Raw genomic sequence first — 18,768 nt, 5'->3', positions numbered from 1 at the left:
GCGAAATAAGTCAAGCGGAGAAAGACAACTATCATATGATCTCCTGATATGAGGAAGTGGAGATGCAACAGGGGGGCTTAAGGGGGTAGGAGAAGAATGAATGAAACAAGATGGGATCGGGAGGGAGACAAACCATAAGAGACTCTTAATCTCACAAAAGAAACTGACGATTGCTGGGGGGAGGGGGGTTGGGAGGGGGGGTGGGGTTATGGACATTGGGGAGGGTATGTGCTATGGTGAGTGCTGTGAATTGTGTAAACCTGGAGATTCACAGACCTGTATCCCTGGGGATAAAAATATATTATATGTTTATAAAAAATAAAAAAATTAAAAAAAAAAGAGGCTACTGCTCGCTTTGCAAGCAACAACTTGAAGGCACAAAGTCACAGTTGCTACCACGAGATGATTTCACTGCTCAAGGGATGGCTGAGAAAAGACCAGAGACCAAGCCATACACAATATAATATCTCTATGGGTTGAGGCCTATTCACAGAAAACAACCATTTGCAAACAGCTGCAGAAGTAAACATACCTGGGTAAAACTGGGTCGTATTGTCCATTTGTATGCCTGTTTGTGTCACCACATTGGAGAGTCTCCTTGAGAAAGGTGGTCTGCAGGGATCCTTCAAGTACAAACAATATAAGGGCCTGTGAGGGTATTATCTAATCAGGATCAAATCAGAGTGTTCAGCACTAGAAGCTGAATGGTACCTCTGGTTTCCCAAAACAAAAATTACTGGTTTTGTGTGAACAGATGGTTTTGTTTGTTCCATATTAATTTAAATATGCAGTTGATGTTATTAACTACTTATTCTGTAGAAACCACTATATTTCAGTCTCACGAACAACTGAATCAAAATAAAGAACACTCTTTAAATAATGTAAGCAAGGTGTTACTGAATCCTATTGTCTGCAAGAGAACTCTTTTTTTTTCCCCAATTTATTTATTTTCAGAAAAACAGTATTCATTATTTTTTCACCACACACAGTGCTCCATGCAAGCTGTGCCCTTTATAATACCCACCACCTGGTACCCCAACCTCCCACCCCCCCGCCACTTCAAACCCCTCAGACTGTTTTTCAGAGTCCATAGTCTCTCATGGTTCACCTCCCCTTCCAATTTACCCAAATTCCCTACTACTCTCTAACGCCCCTTGTCCTCCATGTTATTGGTTATGCTCCACAAATGAGTGAAACCATATGATAATTGACTCTCTCTGCTTGACTGATTTCACTCAGCATAATCTCTTCCAGTCCCGTCCATGTTGCTACAAAAGTTGGATATTCGTCCTTTCTGATGGAGGCATAATACTCCATAGTGTATATGGACCACATCTTCCTTATCCATTCATCCGTTGAAGGGCATCTTGGTTCTTTCCATAGTTTGGCGACCGTGGCCATTGCTGCTATAAACATTGGGGTACAGTTGGCCCTTCTTTTCACGACATCTGTGTCTTTGGGGTAAATACCCAGGAGTGCAATTGCAGGGTCGTAGGGAAGCTCTATTTTTAATTTCTTGAGGAATCTCCACACTGTTCTCCAAAGAGGCTGCACCAACTTGCATTCCCACCAACAGTGTAAGAGGGTTCCCCTTTCTCCACATCCTCTCCAACACATGTTGTTTCCTGTTTTGTTAATTTTGGCCATTCTAACTGGTGTAAGGTGATATCTCAATGAGATTTTAATTTGAATCTCCCTGAGGGCTAATGATGATGAGCATTTTTTCATGTGTCTGATAGCCATTTGTATTTCTTGATTGGAGAAGTCTTGGTTTAAAATGGGTAATAATAGGGGCGACTGGGTGTCTCAGTCAGTTAAGCATCTGCCTACGGCTCAGGTCATGATCTTGGGGTTCTGGAATGAGCTCCCTGTTGGGCTCCTTGCTCAGTGGGGGAGTCTGCTTCTCCTTCTCCCTGCCCCTTTTCCCTGCTCATGCACACTCTCTCTCAGATAACTAAATAAAACCTTTTAAGAAATGGGTAATAATAGAATATAATAGAAGTTCTTTAGCAATAAAGAACTTTCATTTCTGGTACACTACTTTTGTCAGAAAAATGTGCTTTTCTTGGCTCACTCCCAGGAGCAGCAGTAAAGAGGCATCAGCAATATCATATCCCTCTTGATTCAGATTTGGCTGATGTGCCACATTGGAGAGCCCTAGGAAGCACAGCTATCTAGATTCACATTATTTCTCCCTTTTTGTACATCTGAGCCTTATGTTAGCAGTTTGAATCCACAGTATTTTACAGACACTCCCCTGGCACCAAGCTCAGATACTACGTTCTTCCCACAGAGAGAAAAAATAAGATTCATGATGATGATATGTGGAAAATTTGTGAAAGGTTGTACTGGTAGTTTGGGTTGAATTATGGAAGCATCCTTTCTGGGACAGTGTGTTCAAATGAAGAAACTATTATAATGGGCAGTAACGTGCTGTTTTTGTGTCTTCGGAATATGTTAGAGAGAAACACTGATCTGAGTTACATATAGGCTTTCAAATAGCTTTACTTTGCAGAAACAAAATAATGACAGAATTAAATCGCTGTGGCTCTAGTCTAGTTCTTTGCAGTCTGTCAACAGGCTTTCATGAGATACTCTCAGATGTTATTGAAAATTTAGGGGACTTGGACTAAAACTTCTTGTTAAATTTTATGTGTCTTGGATTCCTTCATTTCTCCCCTTCTTCAAGGAAACAACTAAAGTTGTGTCTAAGAACTGGTATTTTCTTTTCAAATATTAGAGAGATTTGAAAAACAACCTTTTAATAGCTATTTTCCTATTTGGGGCAGAGAAGTGTTTTAATGAACTGGGCTCAAATTCCATTTCATCAGTTTCAAGAATTTTGTTTAGTCACAAACAAGTTACTTACCTGTTTGAGTTTCAGTTTTATACCTTTAAAACAGTGTCTGAAACACTTGCCTGGCAGTGTTATCATGGGAAATGACTATGATGGGAAGTTCTAGAATAAAGTACAATTGCATTCAGTAAATGTTTTTCCTTTGACAAGGTATCAGATGTTAAATATTGATCATATGTTTAAGTCAGTTGAATTTGGTTTGTATTGTTGACAAAGGGTGTGGGGTTATAGTTATCTGATCAGGGTACTGTTAAATGGTGTTCTCTGTGGTTATCCTGAGAAAAAGAAAAACATAACCGGTTACTTGTTCATGAAGTTTTATTACTTTGAGAAATGTATTGTCCCAGGTTTCTTAATATTGTTGACTCAGAAGGCTTTTTTTTTTTTTTTTTTTAAATAGTTTCTTGGGCGCCTGGGTGGCTCAGTGGGTTGGGCCGCTGCCTTCGGCTCGGGTCGTGGTCTCGGGGTCCTGGGATCGAGTCCCGCATCGGGCTCTCTGCTCAGCAGGGGGCCTGCTTCCCTTCCTCTCTCTCTGCCTGCCTCTCTGCCTACTTGTGATCTCTCTCTGTCAAATGAATAAATAAAATATTTTTAAAAATAAATAAATAAATAAATAAATAGTTTCTTCATCTCAGGGTTGGTGGTAGTTAAGTATGTGATTACATGTTATTATAGCCTTAAATTCTTTTTTTTGTTTTAAAGATTTTATTTATTTATTTGACAGACAGAGATCACAAGTAGGCAGAGAAGCAGGCAGATAGAGAGGAAGGGAAGCAGGCCCCCTGCTGAGCAGAGAGCCCGATGCGGGACTCGATCCCAGGACCCCGAGATCATGACCCGAGCCGAAGGCAGCGGCTTAACCCACTGAGCCACCCAGGCGCCCCTATAGCCTTAAATTCTTATACTGACTACTGCTTTACAGCATGGAATTTAAATTTAAAGTAAACATCCCTTCTTGGAACTTGCTATAGAAAGTAACCTATATTGATGAAACAGTATTTTGTAATCACCTAAAAAATCTTTCTTTCCCTGCACTATAATGAGTTCATAATAGTTTGGCAAAGGCTATTGTCTAAACCATTCTTCAGCAAATTACCTGTCTTGTTAAAAATAAAAATTAAAAAAAAGTTATTCATTTACTTACGAAGAGCCTTGCATTTAATTTTAAATATAGCATTTACTCTCATAGTTAGAGAAAAAGAGGTATGAAGGTTCAAAGGACTCTCCAGAATCACATTTAACTAGACTAAAATGGCAAGAAACTAGGTTAATGGCAAGAAAATGGCAGGAAAGACACATAGCTGTTTCTAATCATCTTGAAGGTGTAAACTTGAAGACCTTTAATCCTTGTTCTGACACTAACTACCTGGGTGGCCTTAGGTAGATCAATAACCTTTCTGTGAATCTGTTTCCATTTCTGTAAAAAATGATTCATTGCCTCTTAGTCCTACTCACAGCATAATTGTGAGAAGAAAATGAAGTAACACAAAAAGAGTGCTTACTCAGACTCACCCAGCCTAAGGGGGACAGAACTTGGCTCTTAGACATCTTTAAGGTATTGCTTCTCCAGTTAAACCATGTAAATGACCCTTACGGCCATACCTTCCTTACATAGACCTTGAGCTCTCAACTTAATTCTAGGAAGCAAACTGTATTACCAGAATACTATAGAACAAACTCACTGACACCTTTTACACTTGCAGAGAAAAGAATAAATTACTTTTTGTTGTTCTCTGTTCTGTTGAACTGGTCTTCAGAGCTTTCAGCTGAAGGCTAATTATTGATTTAATAGACACTGTATTTTTTTAGTGTGCTCATTTTTAGGAAAAGAAAAAGGTTTTACCTTCTTTTCTTCTAACAGAATTATTCTTTATCTTGAAAAATGGGGCATAAGTAAAATCCTAAATCAGGGTATGATGGGGCATGGGACACCATTGATGCAATGTATAATACAGACTTTGCTCTCCCCAAATAATTTTGCCAAATGCTATTTATTCTGCAGAGGATCTCCCTCATCTCTTCTTAATTTTTTTTTTAAACTGGCTTCAACGGAACAACAACAACAAAAATCATTGAAATCTGAATTTATTCTTATCAGAGAAGTTGTAAGCTGAGAAATAAAAATTGGTAGAAGAATTGCGCAACTGCTGATAAGAATAAGAATACAATATGGCTCTGATCGATTCTGAGTATAATAGTAGTTTCCTTGGGACGCCTGGGTGGCGCAGTTGGTTGGACGACTGCCTCCGGCTCAGGGCGTGATCCTGGAGTCCCGGGATCGAGTCCCACATCAGGCTCCCAGCTCCATGGGGAGTCTGCTTCGCTCTCTGACCTTCTCCTCGCTCATGCTCTCTCTCACTGTCTCTCTCTCTCAAATAAATAAAATAAAATCTTAAAAAAAAAATAAATAAATAAATAGTAGTTTCCTTTATTCTGTACATGCAAGCATTAGTGTTCTTAGTTGTTTATTTTTAATCAAAAGAACCGACTTTTTGAATTTGATATATGTATTTAGTCCTATAAGTTAACTATTCCAAAAACAACTTGAAGTGGCTTATAATAAAATGAAAGATAAATCCAACTATAAAAGAACTTTGGTTTGAGTTTAATTGCAGCCTTTTATCCTTTCCTATTATAAATATGTACTTAGCTCTTTAAACTGACTTTTGTTTTCATATTTCCTTTTAAGTCATTAATTGCTCATAGTACTTTGAATGATCTGTAATGCATTAGTCAGGCTACTTCGGTACAGATTCCAGCTCCCACACTTACCAGTGTCAAAAGGTAAATTAGGTGGAGATGAGTTAACGTGGTAAAGACAGATTTCTTCAAAAATAACCATTACAGGAGTGAAGGAGGTCCAATGTGAACTGAAGTCAACTCTGCCAAAACAAGGAGCAGAAGACCTTTGGACTCTGGGGGATGCTAAGGGAAAAGCACTGAGGAATATTAGGTGGGTGGTCCCTGCGATGAGACCTTCTGGGTTTACTCACTGGTACCTGTCTAGAGGAAAAACAAGCCTCTCGTATCTTTATGACAGGAAGCAGTGATGTGTGTTAGAACAAGGCATCCACTGGCTGAGAACCAGAGCAGGATTGTCTCATTGGATATGAGAAGACCGTTCTGGGTTATGGAAGATTTACATCTCAGAGAGGTGGAGCAAAGATTTAGAATTGCCAGCTTTCTAAAGCAGCTGTACTAAGAGGGGCGTCACGAGCCTACCTGCCTAGTGGCAGGTTTTGGCTAGAACAAACAGAAAAGTTACTTAGCCACTGTTTGCCTTGGTTTCCTCATCTGGAAAATGGGAGAGAGAGTTTATCACAAATTTGGGTTTGAGGATTAAAGAAGTTAAGACATATGGAGTGTTTGGAACAGTGCTGGCACGTAGTAAGCTCTCAGTAAATGTTAGTTATTATTCTTACTATCTTTAAAGTGGAGTTCCTAATAGTAGCTACCTACGATGTTTGGTTGTTTTAATTATTAGTTGCTAGAGTTCGTGGAGAACTATGCCTGACACATAATAAGCATTCATTGACTGTTTGCTTAGCAATGGTAACAGTAGCAACAGTGGCTACAGTAGCCACAGATAGTTTCCAGCCCTGAATTACTCATAGCTCAGGAGGGCCAAATAGAAAAGAATCTTCCCCTTTCTATTTTTTATGTTAGAATGGGGTTTTGTGACAGTAGTAATTCAGAGATTGGAAAAATCTTTATCAACAGTGTCGTACATGATTATAAGATCTTTAAGCATTATTTTCCCATTACATGTCTCAGGTTTTGGTTACACAGTCCACATCTCTGTCATTCATGCAGCTTCACCTCCTTGGTGTGCAACCATCAACATCTCCCAGCACATTTCCTTCTTAGCAAAATAAAGGTGAATTGGAATAATTATAAAGCCTTTTAAGAAAACAGTTTGTGTAATTGGGAAAAAATGGCATATATAAAATCTTACACACTGAATCTTATTTCTCACAAAGTTTAAGGTGGTGATTTCAGGTATAGTTGAACTTCCACCCAGGACAGAATTTTTAAAAAAAAGAGGTACAAATTTCACAATTTTTCAGGGCTATCTAGTAGGTTTATTGATATACAGATGATCTCTGTTCATGTTTATGGAGTCTCTTGATTCTAGCACTGTACAGTAGTAATCCATGAAGTATGAATTATTAAATGAACTTAGTCTATATTTATATTGTGCATATTATCAACCACGGCACACAGTTCACTGCATAGGATCTTCTACTAAGGAAGTGGAATGTGTAGGTCGACAGAAGCCCATTCTCTTTAAGTTGCAATTTTTATCACTAAAAATTCTTAATGTTAATATATTTGATGGTGGAAAAATGACCAGTTAGATAAGAGATTAGTTGTTGGAAAAGAAAGAATAACTTGAGTGAATGTTGATTTCTTCAATGTACTACATAAGAAGATTAGAGTAAGGGAGAACAACCAAACATTATAGTTTAAGACCAACTTTTGTTCATTGTCCCTCTCTAATTAATATTTGAGCAGCTGTAAAGTGATTCTGGAAATTAAATATTTAATTACGCATATAGCGAAGATGGTCAACACTAACTCCTATACCACTTTAAAGTCAAGTGCATTAAAGTGTTTCTCTCTTTTTATAGAAGCATCTAAAATGTTGTCTTTTAACTGGGACAGTACAAGAAATATCACTCGTGTCAATTGGCCTTGTCGATAGGATTTGAAGTCAATTAGGAAAGAGTCCTAGAACATGTTTGGAGTGCCTATGTTCTAGACTTGGCCCTTCCATTAACTTGGTCACACCCCACTGGCAGGCAACTTTACCTCATTGGGCCAGTAGTAGTTCTTTTTTAGTCACGGTTTTACTGTTTTTGTTTGTTTGTTTCTTTTTCAGTCACGGTTTTACTGTTTTTGTTTGTTTGCTTTTTCTCTGTCTCTCTCTCTCTCTCCTTTACTAGCAGCAGATTCATTCGATTTTTTATCTTTCTTTCCCTAATAGTCTGATACCTACTTCTGCATGTCAGTGCGTCTGCCTGTGGATGAGGAAGCCTTCGTGAGTAAGTATTAATTGGGTGGTGTGCCCGGGGTGGGTGGCTAAAGGGAGGGCAGCTATTTGAAATCAGTGAAAGGTTCTCTTTGACGGTTATGAGCATATTAATCTTTCACGGTCAGTCTCTGAAATGCATTTATCATGCCTAATGCAGAAACAAACGAGAGAGGGCCACTCAGAGACAAGATTACAAACTGCATCTGGAGAGATTCACGAGTAATAATAGTTAAGGACTTGCATGCAGATGTCCATGGTTGCCAATGCCATGGAGTCCCATTTGTATAGTATTGGCTTTCTGTCTGTGGCCGAATGCTTAATTCCACTCCACTCAACAGACTGTTTATTTACCTGGTGGTTCGTTCTATAAATCGACTGTACTTAGACTCAACATCAGGGAACTTAAGATTTTGCCTGTCAAACCATAGATGGGTAAGAAGGAAGGAAGGAGAGATTGAGAGGAGGAGAGAAAGGAAGGAGGGAGAAAGGGGGAAAGGAAGGAGCATTGGTCCTATTGCTTATATTATAGAATAAAAGGACTCATAAATGGCAGGTCCTACCTACCCTGGCTGAGGCTTTAAATCAGATAGGAAAAATGACAAAATGCCATCTGTTTTCATCTAGGTTAGTTTGGTTTTGTTTTGTTTTAAAGATTTTATTTATTTATGTGACAGAGAGATCACAAGTAGGCAGAGAGGCAGGCAGAGACAGAGGGGGGAAGCAGGCTCTCCGCCAAGCAGAGAGCCCAATGCGGGGCTTGATCCCAGGACCCTGAGATCATGATCTGAGCTGAAGGTGGAGGCTTTAACCCACTGAGCCACCCAGGTGCCCCCATCTAGGTTGTTTGAATTGAAATATCCCGATGACAGACTTTTAACTATTTAGGAAGGAGGTGCGATTGGCATTTTTATTCACACCTTTATTCTTTTTCTCCCCCTGCTTTACTTTTCTGGTTTGAGATGTTGATTTTGGAGAGAAAATAATGGTAATGAGAGTTGTGCTTTAGTCCCATGAAACTAATCATCAAGTGGGCTGTCTGAAATGGCTATTATGTGAATTATAAAATGTGTACAGTCACCGTAGGGCCATCTGAGGATGAATTTTCATGAGGTGTCCCCACAGGAATATGCAGTATAGACCTGAAAAGCCAGACCAAAGTATATTTGTTTTCCCACCCACTTTGGTGGCAATTCCAACACAAAATACAACTTAAAGCAACTCTCTAAAAATTTGTTTCCATAGTTAATTCCTAAGATGGGACGTTGAGGGTTGTCTGAGTGTCCTTACTCTGCACAATAATCGAATATTACTAAGAAAAAAAAGTAGGAAGGATGGTACTCCCAGATCCTGAATTCTAAAGATAGAGAATAACTTAAATTGTTAATTGTAGTGCCTTGCATAATGCTGAATGTGACTTGGTATACAAATTCATCATTAAAATATCCACAATAGGGGTCCCTGGGTGGCTCAGTGGGTTAAGCCGCTGCCTTCCGCTCAGGTCATGTTCTCAGGGTCCTGGGATCGAGTCCCGCATCAGGCTCTCTGCTCATCAGGGAGCCTGCTTCCTCCTCTCTCTCTGTCTACTTGTGATCTCTCTCTGTCAAATAAATAAAATCTTAAAAAAAATAATAATAAAATATCAACAATAAAGCTCTCCTCAATTTCATATCCACATATTTGGCAGCCTAGGAGAAAATAATATTTACTTGCTGAAAGGCATTTTTACATGAAGTTTTTTTCTTTACTGATTGTATGTTTTCTTTCCAAGTTCCAACAGAATCTTGACTGGCCTTGTTTCACATTTGCTTAGAAGGCCAGTCTCCATACCTGTATAAATATGGTAGTCATGTTTCATAACAACATTACAGGTCTCACATTAATAGGTTACTGATTTGTTTCTGGAGGGTGGTAGTAGTATATGATTTCAGAGCTGGTTACTCCAAGGACTGTAAATATATATCCTGGAATGAGTTATTGCCCTCCTAATATAAATGTGTTTACTTTCACATAAATTAAAATTGAAAAGTACAACTCAATATATATTCGGAAAATATTCATAGAAAACTCGTAAAGGGCTATATTAGAACTCGGGTACTAAGCGTTTCTGCATTTTCTTAGGCACTTGCCTTCTAAGATTAAACGATTCCTAGTTCTAAGGTCTCTAAAGGAGCTTGTCAGATTTATAATTATTTTCAGTATCTTTTTCCTTCTCTTTCTTGCTGAGAGGATTGCATGAATACTAAAGATTTTGTCACTTGTCCAAGTCCTTTAATGTACTAACTCCGGGCAATCTGTGGTTACCATTATCTTACATGGTCCGGCAACCATCGCTGTTTAGGTGTAAGCAAAGTAGAACTGGAAAATTTGCAAACCAAAGAGAAATACCAAACAATCATTTATATAAGGGAATAAGTAAGGGGAAGTTTACATGTATTGTCTCATTAATTCTTAGGTCAACCTTGAAGGTAGTCCCTTTTTATAGTCAGAGAGACAAAGACAGGAACATTTGGGTCTTTCTTTGATTTAATCAAATGGTAGGACGATAGTTTATAGAGAATCTGTGTTCATACAATCAGCTCATCACCACGTGTTCACTAAGGATCTACCAGACACTAAGAAACTTAGGGCCAGCAAAGCATAAGTAAGCCATTTTGTAGAAGAGGAAACAGAGGGTCAGAGAGATCAAGGAACACGCCAGGACTTTTTACTAGTTATGGGCTCCCCTACTGTACGCTGTTAAAATCATAATTGGTTTGGATGTGAGGATAGTGAATGAAAGAAGAAATGAAAGAAGTTATCAAATGGTTAGATGGAGCCAGAATACAGCAGCAGCCCATCTCCGTCTTCCTCATGTCAAGTACAATTATGCTTTCATTTCCTCTTCTTCACTCCCTAATGGCAATGCAGTTTTGCCAAAGAGACAAGAAAAACCTCAAACCATCTTACAAAACGAAACCCAGGACACATGAAGGTTAAAGATTAACAGAAGGAAAAGGGTTTGGATGCATAGGCTGTATGGTGGGCGGGTGATCATACATAACTTTACCAGATTCCCAAAGTGAAGGCTTTGCTAGGGGTAACCAAGGCTTTACCATGAATGAAAAATGTGGGTTGTCCCAAATTCTTCGTCTCAGGATGCCTTATCATAAGATTAGATATGGCTGAAAATGAGGACTTGTAAAGACGTTAATCCTTTATTTCTTTTCTTAAGACATTTATCAATTTTATACTTTCTGCTTTCATTATCTGTGTCTCTTCGATTTTTGAATGCCAGAGGGATATGTACAACCGGATATGGTGGAGACTCGAGGTCATTTGCTTCATACATGAGTGAACACTAAACAAGTATTTTGCTTGACCATTTTTAAGGCAGTATATCATATAGTGGACAATTTACCTTTTTGCCTTTAATTATACTCTTCTTTGAACATAAAGGAATAATTCTTTTTTAAGAAAAGCCACTTGTTGGGGAACCCCTGTGGCTCAGTGGGTTAAGCTGCTGCCTTCGGCTCAGGTCATGATCCCAGGGCCCTGGGATCTAGCCCTGCATCAGGCTCCTTGCTCAGCAGGGAGCCTGCTTCTCTCTCCGGCTCTGCCTGCTTGTGCTCTCTCTCTCTCTCTCTCTCTCTCTCTGACAAATAAATAAATAAAATCTTTAAAAAAAAAAAAAAGAGGAAAGCCACTTGTTCATAAATTTGGCAAAGTTTGGGGTGCCTGGGTGGCTCAGTTGTTAAGCGTCTGCCTTCGGCTCAGGTCATGGTCCCAGGGTCCTGGGATTGGGCCCCGCATCGGGCTCCCTGCTTTGCGGGAAGCCTGCTTCCCCCTCTCTGACTCCCCCTACTTGTGTTGCCTCTCTCGCTGTCTCTCTCTGTGTCAAATAAATAAATAATCTTAAAAAAAAAAAAATCCCTTAAAAAAATTTTGGCAAAGTTAAAAAATTTTGCTATGTGCCAGTTACTGGGCAAGGCAATGGGGTTGTGAGGTATGATACAAACTCAAAGAAATATTACAGCCTGGCAGAATTCTAGAAGACAGGAATGCAAATATTATAACATCTGAAAAGAACTTTCTCCTTTGGCTTTTCAAATTTCTACAGAAAATCACAAAAGGCAGAGTACATTTCAGATTGCTTATTAGAACTAAAACAAACTCTCTTGATGGTGTGAAAAGCCAAAATTGCATTTGAATAATTCATAATTTCGGCTTTCTGCTTGTGTGACTAGTTATGTAATTCATTTTAGATAAACATACTTCTTCATTTTGAGAAGAAGATACCATCACAGTTGTCATAGAATTTCTATGTGCATATGCCTGTCATATTCACGTTATGAGCATACACAACATCTTTGATGCATTTATGTGTCTCTACTGAATTATTAAATGAGAATTAAAGTTGTTTGGGGAAATATAATAATGAAGATAAATATTTTTATGCTTTGAGCAAAATCATAGCTTTCTCTAGAGCATTGCTTTTGTTTATTGTTTTAATAAGAAATCACAGATTGGAATGGGTGAAGGTATGATAAAATCTGCATTTGACCACTGAACCGTGATGCTGTCTAAAAGGTGTTTTACAGACACTCAGAGGAATTGACTCTGACAGCAGCCCACTCAGCCAAGAAATTTGACTGTCGTCTTCATCCACTTGCTTTCCCTCACATGGATGACCAGTAAATAAATGTGTCTTTTCCTTAGTGAATGATGGCAGGTCCCTATCTATCAAATTGCACTATACAAATGAGATAGAAGCCACTGAATTTAGAAATAGATGAAATTAATCTAGTGATTCATTGTTCTTCATTTTCTTGGGCTTCTCTCTTGAATGTAGAACAATGTCTACTGCAGAATAGCACAGTTAGACTTGAGTGTTTCCAAATGTGACCTTTCTTCAACAAAGCACATGTTCATGGGATATTGGGTTGCTCCAGAAAATACATGAACAATTTTGATCATGCTCATGGGTCATTACGTAGAGTCATTACATGACTCTAAAGATCAACGTCTGAAAAAAAAAAAATCAACGTCTGGCAGGATGAAGTGCTCAGATAATCACATTTTATGTCGTGACAGCAGTAAATAGAAGGGTGTGGGGGTATGTGTGTGTTTGTACCTGTGTGAGTCTCCATCCACATGCAGTCTCTGTCTGACTGTTCTGCTTCCAATTAGTTGACTGCGTATCTTTCCTTTCCCTCTTCACCCAGGATTTTCTCCAGCATGAAAAATGTAGGCTGTCTCTCCACAGGACCATTGGATATCTTCTCAGAAGCCCCCTCGGAAGATTTTCCGGTTTCTGAGTGAAAGTTACTTGGAGAGATAGCACAAATAATAGGTCTCTGATGAACAGGGAAAACCCGATTTGCTTGGTCACCATCAGGGAGGAGAAGCTGCTACTGTCCGCCTTGTTTCAGAGTGTTTCCAGGATGCCCTCTATGGTTTGGTCACCTAAATACCACATTCCTAACATGACGTCCCCTGATAGCCCCCGGGGTTTTCTCTTCAGGTGATAAAACATAGGGGGAAGAAGGAGTAGGAAGCATCTCACTATATGTTGTAAAGCTGAGAGTTTGGAATGTCTTCGGTTAGATACGTCTGGGGATCCCCAGAAAGTAACTGACACGCGGACAGTGTTGTCTTCCTGCAATAATGTCAAATTGCCACCCATCCCCCAGCGCTTCCAGGAAAATGGCCAATTCAGGAAGCCCAGGTCTGAGTCAGATTTGATGTGTGAATGCCCTTCATTAGCCAGGGCTCCGTGGCATTTTGACAGTCATCCGGTAGTAGTCATTTCAGCTCTCTCGTAGGGCCGACTTCAGGGACTAACTCTCAAAAGGTGAGCATCAGCTGTGCTTGTCAGACCAAGCACCATGTGAGTGACAGAGGCTTTTCTCAGCATCGGGGAAGATGGTCCATTTGGATCTGCAGAGGGGAGGAGAATAGAATATTCCAGTGGCCAACAGTATGATCAATGAAGGAGCACACACACTGGGCTCAAGTGTGAGCCCAGCCACCTGCCCGCCGCAGCCTCTCTGCCCTCAAGGCTCAGAAGCTTGAGGAGGAAGGACCAGACTCCCAGGGTCATTGTGAGCTGTGAGAGAGTCTGGCATGGGGCAAAAGCCCTGAGTAAATGTTAGTGGTTAGGGATGGTTATGAAGTGCAGAGAGCTGCCTGACCAGAGTGCAGAGTGGTGTAGGCAGCTGCATTGTGCAGACTTGGCCGGAGTTTGGTCAGGGAGACTGGTCAGCATTATGCACAGCCTGAAAAGGCAAGAAGGGGCAATGGGTTTCTTTCTGCAGGAAATTAATAGGGGACCACTGCAGGGATGACATTGCAAATACAAGGCTTAATGAAGCTGATGCTGGTTTATCTTGCACAGCCTGGCTGATAAAGTCTATTTATTGATTACGTAGTTGGTTCTGACATATACAAAAAGTTCCATTTTATTTATTTATTTTTAAATACTTTATTTATTTATTTGACAGAGAGAGATCACAGTGAGGCACAGAGGCAGGCAGAGAGAGAGGGGGAAGCAGGCTCCCCACTGAGCAGAGAGCCCAATGTGGGGCTCGATCCCAGGACCCCGGGATCATGACCTGAGCTGAAGGCAGAGGCTTTGACCCACTGAGCCACCCAGGCGCCCCAAAAAGTTCTATTTTAAAAGTTCTATCATTCAGAAGTTTAATTCTTTTTTTGTGCTTTAATTCCTTTATTCAGAAGCAAAGATTATTTCATTTTAAATTTGTGTTCCATTCAAAAGCTTGCTCATGTGTCTTATTTCTTAGTTAATTTGGCAACAACAGCTTCAAGTCCTCATAAACCACGTGAAGGGCTCCTCCTGATGTGCACCCCGTTGTCCAAGTTAGCGAGAATTAATGACAATTTCTCTATTAAACTTTCTGATTAAATATGTTTGAGCAAAAGGTCTTTATTTTAGTGCAGAATTGCTTTATGGTTATGCAGGAAACTGACAGAACATAACATAATAGGCGATGGCTGTGGGTTTTTACCATGCTGCTAAATGGGTTTTGCTGCTGTGGGCTTTATCTGTGTCTGAGCCTTTCTGACCCCACAGCACGATGACGAACATTAAGAATGACTGTATCCTACCTTTCCATGACAATTTGGAGCATTATCTTTACTTTCTGTGTGTGGATTTTGAAATACAATCTTCAATTTGGGGGAAACAAAGAAATGTTTATGGAGGTGATACTAAGATCTGGGTCCCGTTATTTTTTATTTCTTTTAATGATAACAACTCTTTTACGTTAGTATGCTTAAACCTGACATCTCTCTAGTCTCTCAATATTGAATTTGGCGTAAAAGCACTAGCTGTAGTGGAATACGGACACCGCACAGAAATTAACCATGAGCACCAGGGACTTAATGGGGGTGCCTGCTTCAGACCTCCGGTGATTTTGCTGGATCAACACTTTTACCCGCGCACACCTCCCCCCACCCAAAAGCTTATTTATAAATTTGTTTTAAAAGAAACTTTGTTTTTGCTGTTTGCCTTGTACATGTAGAGGGCAGTACAATCCAGGCTAACTAAGATGAGTTAATTAGGGACGCCTGGGTGGCTCAGTTGGTTAAGCAGCTGCCTTCGGCTCAGGTCATGATCCCAGTGTCCTGGGATCGAGTCCCACATCGGGCTCCTTGCTTGGTGGGGAGCCTGCTTCTCCCTCTGCCTCTGCCTGCCATTCTGTCTGCCTGTGCTCGCTCTCGCTCTCTCTCCCTCTATCCCTGACAAATAAATAAAATATTAAAAAAAAAAGATGAGTTAATTAAACTTTAACATGCTTACGTAATAGGTATTCAGCCACTAAAAGTGTTGACGGGGGTCAGAATCACCTGGGATTCACCTGCGAAACTTAATATGTACACTTGCCTGGAATGACCTCTCAGGTTTAAATGAGATATTGATGGAGGAAAGACAAGGACTGACCCTGGATTGACCATGAGCATTTGTCTTTTTAATACATTGCAAGGAATAAATCTAATGCACAGCACTAGATAAAAAGTACCATTGACAAAAATTGTTTAATAACACGTAAAAATATCCACAGCATAGGAAATAAACCATTTACTACATATGGTATGATTCCACGGGGAGGAAAAAGGAAGCAAAGCCAACAATAATGATCCTTAATGATATATACGGGCAGTAATTCTAGAATGCCTTACGTTCTGAAGATCCCAGTTTGCATTTACAAGTCTGTTCTTTTTTATATGATTAGTTAATTATCCATGGTCCATAGTATTCCTCTAGTAGATGTATTTAGCTAACAGGGGTGTTTCTCCCATATTCAGTGGTAATTTAGGGTTGATTTTATGTGTATGGCTCTCTCCTAACTCTCTAGTTCCTATACTTGGCTACGTGGGTTCTTCGAAGTCTTTCCACGTCCTGCATCTGGCAGATGCATTGAAATTTGACATGCAGGCCTGGATATCCAGTTGGAAAGGAAAAATGGAGAGAAAGCCAAGTGCTAAATAAAATTCTATCCTAGGTCACATTCCTAGAGGATTCTATGGCCCTGATTATAGTCTAACGTTAGCTAAAAGAACCCATAAATTTCAAACAACCTCATGCAGTTAGTGCAAATTTTGCTTGGCACTCCAGAAACTAGACCCAAGTGTGTCTGCTTAGTATGTCGGCCACATGCATCCTTTGAAGTCTTTCCCTTCAGATGACATTCTCCTTTGAGAAAACCTTCCACCTGTGCACTTCCAGAGCCATTGCATTCCTTTAATTAATGTGCATGAGTTACTATTTCTGGAGTCGTAATCCTTCAACAATATTTGATTCCCAGGACTGACACTTACTTGCCTATAAACTTTTCCCTGATCTTCTTATCCATCAGGCAATCTGAAACAACACGCATTGAGACTCAAGTTCCATTTCCACTTAAGCAACTGTCATCTTGTTATGGAGTTAGAAGAGTCAGTGGCACTTTTTAATCTTATCGGATATAATACTCCCTTGCGTTCTCACAAGGGCGTGCTTCTGCCCGTTTGTCGCTCTCCCAAGGCTGCCTTTGTTTATTCGGCCTGTCGGTTGTTTTCATTATTATCCTCTGGCTCTCTTCGCCTCGGATCCTTTATGTCTTTGCTGTATGATGGGAGAAAAGGAAACAAAGTGGGGGTGAGGGGTGGAATTCTTTTAAGATGAGATTTGAAAATATTTTCCCATATTCTTTTCGTATTATAGTAATATATTACTGTATTATAGTCTATATATATTACTAATATATTACTATATTATAGTAATATAGTGTTGAAACCTCCAGTATAGTCATATGTGTATCTTGTGCCCAGCAGACTTCATTCTTATTCACTAGGGTGGGATCTTGGCTCAGCAAAGCTAGGAATAATAAGTAGGAAGGGAGCAAACCCAGGAAATGAACCTGTCAGACTAATCTTTTCCCAGTTGACCCCTCCCCACCACTGGCAGCAGGCCCTTCAGTGAAATTGTCCAAGGCTTGCTTTGTTTTAGGGCACCTACTGTTTGTTTTAGATTTACATTTTGATAGGACATTCCTTTTGCTGGTGGTATTTTTCATTGCAACTTGCAGTGAGTTGTACTTTGAGCTATAATTATATAAATACTTTGATATTAGACTCTTTCTGTAGGATGTGAAAGAGATGGTTATATACCAGTCTATACCAGTAATTTACTTAGCATTCAAATTAGGCCTCGAGGTTCTGGAGGAATGCATGAGTCACTGACAGTAAGCTATGAGAAGGAACTCTGAGGAATGTTCTTTTATTACCTCTTAAAGATACTGGTTTGTTCCTAATTATAGAAACTAAAATTAAACACTTATCTAGTAGGAGTTCAGTGTGGAGCAAATAGTGGTTCTTAAAATAGTTTGTCAGAAGGAGAAAAAAATCAGAAAATGGATAGAGGAGTTACACTTTGTATAATTTCTGCCCTTTATGAAGGACTGTTAGAAGATCTCTTTGCATAAGCAGGGGCCCAGGCGAAACGTTCCGCTTTCCTTCCTAATGAAGAGCCAGAGATTGTATGCCTTCAGGATCTCTTTTTCTCCCAACAAGTCTCCTCTCTGTCCTTCCCTGAATTTTTTGATTAATATTTCATTTTATGAACTTAATGATAGCCCACTCTGTTTTCAAAAAAAAAAAGTTTGCCTTATTTCACAACACTACACAAACTGCATTAATATTAAAAACAAAACAAAACAAAAATCTTCTGGGATCTCCTACACGGATCCTGCCAGCTTGAGGCTTTCCCTAAGATTCTGTCCTGAGCTTTTTTAAAAAAAAAAAATATTTTGTTTATTTATTCGACACAGAGAGAGATCACAAGTAGGCAGAGAGGCACCAGAGAGAGAGGGGGGAAGGAGAGAGCCCGATGCGGGGCTCCATCCCAGGACCCTGGGATCATGACCTGAGCTGAAGGCAGAGGCTTTAACCCACTGAGCCACCCAGGAGCCCCTGTCCTGAGCTTTTTTGTCCACACTTAAGGCTTCAGGATTCAATTTTTGAGTGATTCTCAAATATATAATTCTCTGACTCTTTCTTGAACAAGGGTCACAGAATCCCAATCTTCTGCTGGGTATTTCCATCTGGGTTTTTAATGTTGCTTTGCAGCCAGCAACTTAATTCCTGATAAAATGCACTTGGCCATGTTGGCTTATTATCAAACTTCCCAGAATGATTCAAACTTAGGAAGTCTACTAATATAAACCTCCCATAATAAATGAATTCAAGGGGAATGGGAGCCATATGGGCATCATTTGTTCTGAAAAAAACAGGAGTCATCCTCTTGCTTGACAAACACCCCTCACTGGACTGGCAGAGGGATATTGAAAAAGAGAGAAAGTAGGAGGTGGATACAGTCAGATCAAAAAGTTGGGTATCC

At 39.8% G+C, this 18,768-nt stretch overlaps 1 protein-coding gene across 20 annotated transcripts in view; it reads left to right on the top strand.

The window, feature by feature from the left end:
- Positions 1–18,768, top strand: part of PAM (peptidylglycine alpha-amidating monooxygenase) — a 282,570-nt gene that overhangs the window by 157,533 nt on the left and 106,269 nt on the right. For all 20 annotated transcript variants that reach the window (XM_044264740.1, XM_044264805.1, XM_044264795.1 and 17 more), the window contains exon 4: positions 7,845–7,902. In XM_044264740.1, coding sequence (XP_044120675.1) covers positions 7,845–7,902 — 58 coding nt within the window. The remainder of the gene's footprint in view (positions 1–7,844; positions 7,903–18,768) is intronic.

The sequence above is a fragment of the Neovison vison genome, chromosome 1 (genome assembly GCF_020171115.1).
Source record: "Neovison vison isolate M4711 chromosome 1, ASM_NN_V1, whole genome shotgun sequence".
NCBI lineage: Eukaryota > Metazoa > Chordata > Mammalia > Carnivora > Mustelidae > Neogale > Neogale vison.
Note: the sequence above shows the minus strand (reverse complement) of the source record. Positions and strands in the feature narration are given on the sequence as shown.